Source organism: Fulmarus glacialis, unplaced genomic scaffold, assembly GCF_000690835.1.
Source record: "Fulmarus glacialis isolate BGI_N327 unplaced genomic scaffold, ASM69083v1 scaffold31002, whole genome shotgun sequence".
Lineage (NCBI taxonomy): Eukaryota > Metazoa > Chordata > Aves > Procellariiformes > Procellariidae > Fulmarus > Fulmarus glacialis.
In genome coordinates this window covers 14,000-22,321 of record NW_009200447.1, presented here as the reverse complement: position 1 = coordinate 22,321, position 8,322 = coordinate 14,000, and the positions used below count along the sequence as shown (strand labels likewise).

Below are 8,322 nucleotides of genomic sequence, written 5' to 3'. Positions count from 1 at the left end.
TGATTTAGAGGTTTATTCTGCCCTTTCTATATGAGGGGATGTACTTGAAACGTTCACCTGCTGTAGGGCCAGTGTAGTCGTTGCCTGCAGCCTTGGATGGCGTCCTGGGCCGCTGCTGTGCATCGCAAGGTAGGGAGCGCTCAGGAGGCTCTAGTGTAAAGCTTTGGCGTGCTATATGCGGTAGCTTTTTAATCTGTTGAAGCTGGAAGCCTCCAGTATTGTTTAAAGCTCCTTTCTTGCTCTGTTTTGGGCAGTTCTGTTCCTCAAGGACTGTTAAATGTGTGTGAAATTGAGATAAGGTCCCCTCCCCACGCCCAGCCCGGTGCCTACCCCGGATCCAGCCCTTGGGGCTCCTCCCTGGCACGGTACAAAGCAGCTGATCCCGACCGGCGGGAATCCTCCTCGGTGTGATGGAGGAGAGCGCCTGCTCGCTGTCTTCACCGAGCCCTGGCCAGCCCAGCACTCGGGTGGTTGAGCAAGCCAGGTCGTTGTAGTCTAGAGCTGGAGGTATTTAAAAGGAAGATGGCTGGTACGCCAAATCTTCATTTTAAATAAATTCCACCTTCTACTGGAAAATATAGAGGGAGGAAAATATCCCTCCCATCCTACCATCAAGAACTTGGCTGTGTATGCTTTGATGGTAACTCCTAGCCTTTACACTGACTGAAGGCCGACATAATGTCATGTCTTTGAGGACTGCGGTAGCTTCCTACTTTCTTTAGGTTGCACCTCAAGGGATTGATGCAGGCTGGTGTTGCTGTTGATGTAGTTTGGGTTCTGAATGATCTTGAAAGGTCGCAGCCTGCTGTTCTGAGAGAAAGGTGTGGCTTTGCATTTCTTTTTTTTCCACATTAGCCTACAGCTTATGTATCTTTTGAGGTCGTCAGCCTTCTTCCTAGGAAAGGTCACTTTTTAATGGGGTTAATAAATGTGTTTACTAGTATTGCTGTCTGTTGTAGTTGCTTAGCTTGCATTGCATATGCATTCAAGGCCAACTGTGAGACGCTATAACCTGTAGCGTACATCCAAGATCTTCCACTCCTTACCTGGTTGGCACTGTGGGCTGCGTTAGCACTAATTCCTACCAGAGTAGCTCAGACAAAGCGCAGAGTTGTCCTGTTCTGAACTTGTTTGCAGTTTCCAGGAGAGAGGGGTCCACGGCATGTAGAGCGAGAGGAACAGCGGGTCAAAGCAGTTTCCAGGAGAGAGGGGTCCACGGCACGTAGAGCCAGAGGAACAGCGGGTCAAGATCCACTCTGCACCTGACTGCAGGCCACTGAGTTAAATTTGGTACAGCATATCCGTAAGCTATGCTTTCATGACAACACGGTGGCAATGAGGCATTATCCAGGATGCGTAATGTAATGATTTGTGGTATCTTATTATTTCTGGTATCATACCTGGTATTTCTGGAGAGCTTACAACAGGATCTTCCGAAGCAAGTGTGTGGCCTGTAGCTAATTGAAGATACACTGGGCAACTAGTGTGCTCACCGGTGCTCTCTGTTCTCTGTGGTCATGTTAAATTAGAAAGAAGATAGGTTTGCATTGGCTGAGTAGAGTGAAAGAGGTTAGGTAATTTGTTTCAGTAGCCGGTGCTGCTGCGAGTACAGGTGATGAAATGTATTACTGTGACACTTCTATACTGCAGATTTTCTTCGGACTCTGTCAGGAGTGCAGTCTTTTATAAAACACTAGTGCAGACAGGTTTCTCAAAACTGTCACTTCACTGCACATTCTGTTCCCCTTCTCCCTCCGTGTAATTGCTCACCCAGCGCCACTGATGACAAGAGTTCGAAGAGCCTCAATCTCGAACACTGGGAATGCTAAAAGTTACTTTTTAAAATTTTTTCATTTCTTCTCATGTACTGTGGAAGCAAACCCTGCTAGGTCATGTCCTGAGTAGGAGAGACAGGGAAGTGTTTAATGCCAAATAGTTGTCACTAATCTGGAAATGCAGAAATTCTGTGTATGTCTCTATCCAAATCTTTAAGAAAAACAGGTGAGTTTGGTGTTTTGGTTTTTTTTTAAGCATGGCTTGCAGTCTCCCTGCAAAATTAGTCTCTGAACTGGAGAGAAACCGAGTTACGCCCTTAAGTGTAGCTATTTCTTAATGTCATGTTAACGCTTGGCTTGTGGGACATCTGTGCTGCCTGTCTCCAGAAAATAATCCCCATTTATTAAAACAAGTCGATGCTCTGTGATTAAGCCACAGTCACAGAGGTTCATGCCGCGCTTGGCACTTACTCTTCCTCTCTGTCTCCCCCCACCCCTTCCTCTCTCTGCCACTGTCAGGTTTGCTGCTGCTGAGGAAATGGGGGAGTACGGAGTTGCGCCAGGCCAGCGTGTGGCCATCGTCTGGGACAGCTCCTCGCCAGTTGAAGCCTTGAAGGATTTGGTGGATAAAATTCAGACGCTGGTGGGAGCTGATAATCGTGTCTCTGTGGAAAACATTAATCAGCTGTCTCAGTGTAAGAATGAGCTTAATTTTTCACTGTTTCGTTTAAAGGTAGAGGGTGCTTCTGTTGTGTGAGCTGACATGTTCCCTGGTTTGTAAGTCAGCATTCAGAACAACAATCGCACCTACTGCTAACTCTTACCACTGGCAGTAGAGCAAAGAAAGTGGTATACCCTGGTCGTGCTTCCTATGGCTAGTGTCTTTAATCAGTTATCGCTGTTGTACGCAAGCATGAGAGATGAGGAGGGAGGTAGAACTGATGTATTAAGCAAAGCTGTGCGTGTATATGTGTAAAATTGTACCATCTTCCTCCTTCTTTTCAGCGGCTCACAGGGAGTCCAGTTTCGATGTAATTCTCTCTGGCGTGGTACCAGGCAGTACAGCGCAGCACAGTGCGGAGGTACTGGCAGAAATAGCTCGCATACTTAAGCCAGGGGGCCGTGTCCTCCTGAAAGAACCGGTGGTTACAGAATCAGGTGAGAGAATCCGCATCAGCCTTGCTTTCATGGCAACATAGCAATTCTTGTGAGGATTAGGCTGAAATGGAAAGGCCAGGAACCCTGACTGACCTTCAGAGATTTTCATTCTCCTGACACAGTAACCTGAGTAGCAAGGTTTTTATCCTGTATTTCAACTGGTAGCAGTCAGAGATGTTTGCAGTCACTCTCCTTCTATCAAAAGTGCTGGATAGGCTTATTCCTAAACGACGACGTTGAAAAGCTTGGGGACACTGATCTTCTCCTAGGGCGTGTAATGTTAAATAGTTGCAGATGATGTGTTTCTGAGGAGCTTCTGAAGTGATTTTAAAGACAGGTGACAAATGCCAAGAGAAGCTGTCCCAGAAGCCAGCTGAGAAATAGTCCAAACACTTCTATCTTTTCCGGATAACTAAGTTTTAAGAGTAAAGCCAGAGCACCTGCCATGGGACAGCTGGAGGAACACACGAGGAGGTGAACACAAGATTATTTCTCTGTCTTATACTTGACCTGCATTCAAACCTTGCTGGCATAGGGAGCTAGTTCAGGATGGAAGTGGGAAATAATATGCCACCTGATAAGAACAGAACCATCTACGCTGACCTTGTTTCTGTTGGCACCATCTACAGTACTGAAAATGGTGATGTCAGTGGCAGCAGAAATGCCTTCTTCAGGTTGGGAAGATTTGCCAATGCTTTGAAGCTGGCAGGGGCTCTGTGGTGCAAGTGGTACCTTAGGGGCGGGGGGAACACTTCTGGGACAGAACAAAGAACATGCAAAATCTGGAGTAGGTGAGGTTTCTTTTTTCCAAAGTCACATCTGACAAGCTGGAATTTGGTGGACTTGGGTTAAAGTGCAAGTGGGACTAGTGAGAGAGGGAGAATGGATTCTGTTCAGCACAATCCTGTGCCCAAGTGAAGAAACCTGTAATGAATTTTTGATTAAACGGTGATTGTAATACCTTTTGCCTATGAGAACAGGGCTCTTGAATGTTACGTTTCTGAATGTAATGTTCATTTAGGAGTCCATGTTTTGAAAACTTCATGAGTTGTGCACTTTAATATGTGAAAATGTTTTGGGGGATTTTGTTGTTTGGGTTTTGGGGTGGGTTTTTTTTAATCTTTTTTTGGTGGGTGTAAATTGGGTTGAGGAAGGTTTTGGCATATATAGAAAAGATCTGGAGCTTTGTGACCCCAGGCTGTTATTTTAATGAACAAGCTGCTTATGCTTTTTCTGGTTTGTTCCTGCTGTCAACTAGAAAGGGCCCAATTTTAAAGCAGAGGTTTGGCTTGAATACTTCCTTCTAAAGCTCTTACTCTTCCAGGTTTCTCAGTGACCTCTATTCTTGTTCTTCCTTCCTCCTACTTCCTGCTTTTGTGTCTTCCAGGAAACAACAGCAGAATCAAGACAGCAGCCAAACTCCCTACAGCTCTGACTCTCTCTGGGTTGGTGGAAGTGAAGGAGGTACGTATGTACTAACTGCTTATAGAAACTCCCCCATGCAGTTACCTTGAAATGTAGATGGCGATTCCTGGGGACTTGCTGGGTGAAAAGGTGTTTAGCTACCCTGGTTTACTGTAAATGTGCATGGACGCTGCCTGCCACAAACTTTAGTTACTGCAGAGGTAGTGTTTTTCTTTAGGATTGAAAATACCGATTGTCTGCGTTCACTGGAACGCTGGACTAGGTGCTGAAATAAGGGATTTTGTGTCAGGTTAACCTAAAACCTTACATTGCAGCTGCAAAAGGAAGCGTTGACCCCGGAGGAGGCCCAGTCAGTCCGAGAGCATTTGGGTTACCAAGGGAATGACCTTCTCATTGTTCAGATAGAAGGCAGGAAGCCCAATTTCGAAGTGGGATCCTCAAGTCAGCTCAAACTTTCCTTTGCCAAGAAACCTGGTCCTTCAGGTAAGGAGTGGTGCCTGCTAAATGTCTGGCAGCTAATTTGCTGCCTCTCAGGGGACAAGCATCCCTGGGAATAGGGAGACAGCTCTGGGGTAGGGAGTACTACAGTAAAAACCTGTGAAGTGAGGCTTTCCAAAGTTGTTTGAACTCTATTTGTTGGGAGTAGATGGAGCAAAGGCTGGAGTAACTACTATTTCTTCCTTTGTTTTGGCTCCAGGAAAACCCTCTGTGGACCCAGCCACTGCCAAGCTGTGGACACTCTCTGCCAATGATATGAATGACGAAGAGATGGTATCTGGTCTTGTTTGTGAGGCTTTGCTGTTGTCCCTTCTCTCTCCTCTTCTTTCCTATTCTAGATAGTTTCAGTCATGCCTCTTGGGAAGCTTTACAACTTAAGAGGTAGAAAAGTATCCCCAGGGCAAAATATTTCATCTACTATGTGAGGTCTTGAGAGCCCAGAGGGCAGAGAGGAGACATGGATAAGAGGGCACAGCCGCAGCACTTTTAATGCTAGTGCTACAGATAACACCATTGCTTTGAAAATAACACAGCAATGTCATTCCCTACTGACAAGTTTCCTGCATGTTATCTTCCATGGTATGTTTTCAGGATCTTTTGGACTCTGATGAGCTGTTGGATTCAGAGGATTTGAAAAAGCCAGATCCATCGTCCCTCAGAGCTCCATCCTGCAAAGAAATGGGCAAAAAGAAAGCCTGCAAGAACTGGTCAGTGCTGGGATTAGCATATCGGTGAACCTTTTAACTGTAACGTTAAACCCTTAGAGTTGGATGGATTTTAAAAAGATTGTAGACACTTTGCTGTTCTTCACAGCACAATTCTCTTGGTTCGTGTCCTTTCTTATCTTAATTATTTGAATGTAAATCCAAATACAATGAGAATTGACTAGCCACACCAAAACTGCTACAAATTACCACGCTGATATGATCAACAGTCTTCTTGAAGGTGGCTACACAGTTTGTTCGACCTTGGCTAAAACCCTGGTTTCTCAGATTTCAAGGAGAAATAGCACACATAGCAAGTGCTGTAGAGTAATTTCCCACCCAGTTTAAACTTGAGGAGTCTGTTTCAACACTTGTTATACAAACCATGGTGTTGAAGAACAAAGTGAAGGGTGTGAGAGTCCCGGAGTCAGCCGTGTTGTGTGACAGAGCGAGGGCTGTTGCGTGTGAGTAGGGCTGGGACAAGTGTTGATGACTCACAACCTTTAAGCAGAAAGATGCAGGTGATTTCTTTATTTTTCTACAGCACGTGTGGCCTGGCTGAAGAGTTGGAACAGGAGAAGAAAAGCTCACAGCCCAAATCTGCCTGTGGAAATGTAAATAGTCCTTTTTGTTTCTATACTGTGGTTTGCAGTACGTGATTTGTGCCTAAGAACTGTGTTCTCTAGCGACTGCTCCCTAAGCTGGCTTACTGCTTCTAAACACTGCTTGTGCAGCTTCTGCAGAGCTTCAGCCTGTTGCCCCGTGCCCACATGCTCCCTACCAGTGCGTGCTGTCTGTTCCAGCGCAAGTGCCGGCCCTGCAGGAGCCAGAGTAAACAGCGAACCTCTGCCTCCCTGCTCCTGTGCTAACCAGTGATCTGCTCAGGGAAGATCACCTTATGGGAGCACAGGGGGACCTGGTTGTGGTTAGGGGGCTGCCCAGGCCCAGCATGCAGCCATGCCTGAGCACACCAGCTGGGGTGAAAACTCGCTTCTTCCATGTGAGCACAGTGCCCTGCGCAGCTCTCTAACCGTGCTAACCAGACGTATTGAGAGGGGGTAGAAAGGAGGCGGTTTCTGTGCTGTTACATGCCGAGGAGCATGTCATCTCTTAAGCTGGAAAAACCGTATCACATGGGGAGAGAACTGAAAACTTTCAGTTTCACCCCTGATTACAGAAGGTGCTTTTCTTTCTCTTGCCAGTGCTACCTGGGGGATGCGTTCCGCTGTGCCAGCTGCCCTTACCTGGGGATGCCCGCCTTCAAGCCTGGGGAGAAGATTCTCCTGAAAGAGAACCAGCTGCATGATGCCTAACAAAGACGTCTCTGGATGTCCTGCGAAGGACTCCTCTGCTTCTCCATCAGTCTGAGGTTCTTCCTGCAGCCCTCATCCTCTCAAACTCATGTTCTCTGGCCAATACTCCTCGTGGGGGGGGACACTGTGGGCACTGACACTGCTGTGAGCTCATCACTTGTAATCAACCTTGGGCTACCTGATAATCTTCGGTGACAAGTGGTCTCATATGTGTTAGAGTTCATGTTATGCCTTGTTTTAGCTGGCTTGACTTGGTACTGGGACGCTGGCTGTCACAGCATATCCCACCAGCAGAGGGAAGTAGAATCAAGTGTCAGGCTGAGCTCATGTGCGTGCGGCAGGACTGGTACTTCTCCATGCCCGTGTTAATTACTACTCTAATTTGCTTTGGTTTTCCCTGATGAATCAGCAGCTCTGGCAGAGCTCTCAGGGTGACACTGCACTCCTGCTCTTTGAAATTTGAACCTGCAGTTCCTTACCACGTGAAGGTGGCTCAGGAGCTCCTGTTGCAAGTCAGGAGCAGTGAGTACACTTAGCAGTATGTACTCTTAGCAGTGTATGTGAACCCCTTGGTAAAGTCTGGCAGGCGTGATGAATTTCCAAGTGTTTAGGGAGCCTGCCGATGATATCGTCTGCCCCCACCTATTTCTATCAAAATGACAAAGATTCAGTCCCACTGAGAAAACTCCTGCCCTTAAGGCAGGCAGCAGATTAAACAAGATCTGTCTTGTCCTCCCACACCTTTCTGACCAACATGAACTGATAACACAAGGGCAGTCTGAGACTGTCGCCTCTCTTGGTGGTTACCAAGTGAGTTACCTGCAGTGTCCAATAAGTAAGAACATAGCAATAACTTAATTTCTAGATGATCTGTGGTCACCATCTGCTCCCACTCCACGAGATACTGACTACTCTCTATTTATTTGCATAACTACTGCTAATGAAGCATCTGTGCAGATGCGGGATGAGGGAGCTGTTCATGTTCTGTGCCAGGCTTCTCACCCATGGAGGGAGAGAAGGAAAACTGGTGTCTCAACGGGGATTGCTTTGTTTGGAGCTCTTGCTCTACAGGAGGTGACTGCTGCTTGTTGTGCTACCCGAGTTACACACTAAACTCACAGAGGGAGCTGGGTTGAAAGGCTGTTCTGTTCTTGAAATAAAAGTGACCAATAGTAAAGTGTTTGTTTTAAGACTGGTATTAGTGGCAGTCTAAGTGCGTCTCTCCTTTTACTCAGCCTCTCAGTGATTTCTGGAACCGTTTAAACGTTGGGTTGCATCTTGGAGTTCTCCATAAATTGTTCCACTGAAAAACATGACTCGAATATGTGATGCCCACTGGAAAGAACAGAATCAAGCTGCCTAGATGAACTTTTTTATTCGGTCTAGATTTCAGAAAGAGTCTTTCTCCTGGTTGAGTAAGGAGAAGGTGGATTGCAGGGAGAGAAGGGA

The 8,322-nt window shown here is 46.6% G+C and overlaps 1 protein-coding gene across 1 annotated transcript; it reads left to right on the top strand.

Annotated features, from left to right (window-relative positions):
- The first annotated feature begins 2,289 nt into the window (after positions 1 to 2,289).
- Positions 2,290 to 6,960, top strand: CIAPIN1 (cytokine induced apoptosis inhibitor 1). The gene is made up of 8 exons (XM_009573605.1): positions 2,290 to 2,470; positions 2,781 to 2,933; positions 4,321 to 4,397; positions 4,673 to 4,841; positions 5,056 to 5,129; positions 5,448 to 5,563; positions 6,105 to 6,174; positions 6,763 to 6,960. The coding sequence occupies exons 1-8, from the start codon at positions 2,314 to 2,316 to the stop codon at positions 6,871 to 6,873; spliced, it is 927 nt and encodes a 308-aa protein (XP_009571900.1). The 5' UTR covers positions 2,290 to 2,313; the 3' UTR covers positions 6,874 to 6,960.
- The last annotated feature ends 1,362 nt before the right edge of the window (positions 6,961 to 8,322 follow it).

What these genes read in the sequence shown, in the direction of transcription:
- CIAPIN1 (XM_009573605.1), top strand. Translation starts at nt 2,314, where the DNA reads ATGGGGGAGTACGGAGTTGCGCCAGGCCAGCGTGTGGCCATCGTCTGG. An exon ending in ATATGAATGACGAAGAGATG is followed by an intron (nt 5,130 to 5,447) that starts GTATCTGGTCTT and finishes GTATGTTTTCAG; the next exon opens with GATCTTTTGGACTCTGATGA. An exon ending in AAGAAAGCCTGCAAGAACTG is followed by an intron (nt 5,564 to 6,104) that starts GTCAGTGCTGGG and finishes ATTTTTCTACAG; the next exon opens with CACGTGTGGCCTGGCTGAAG.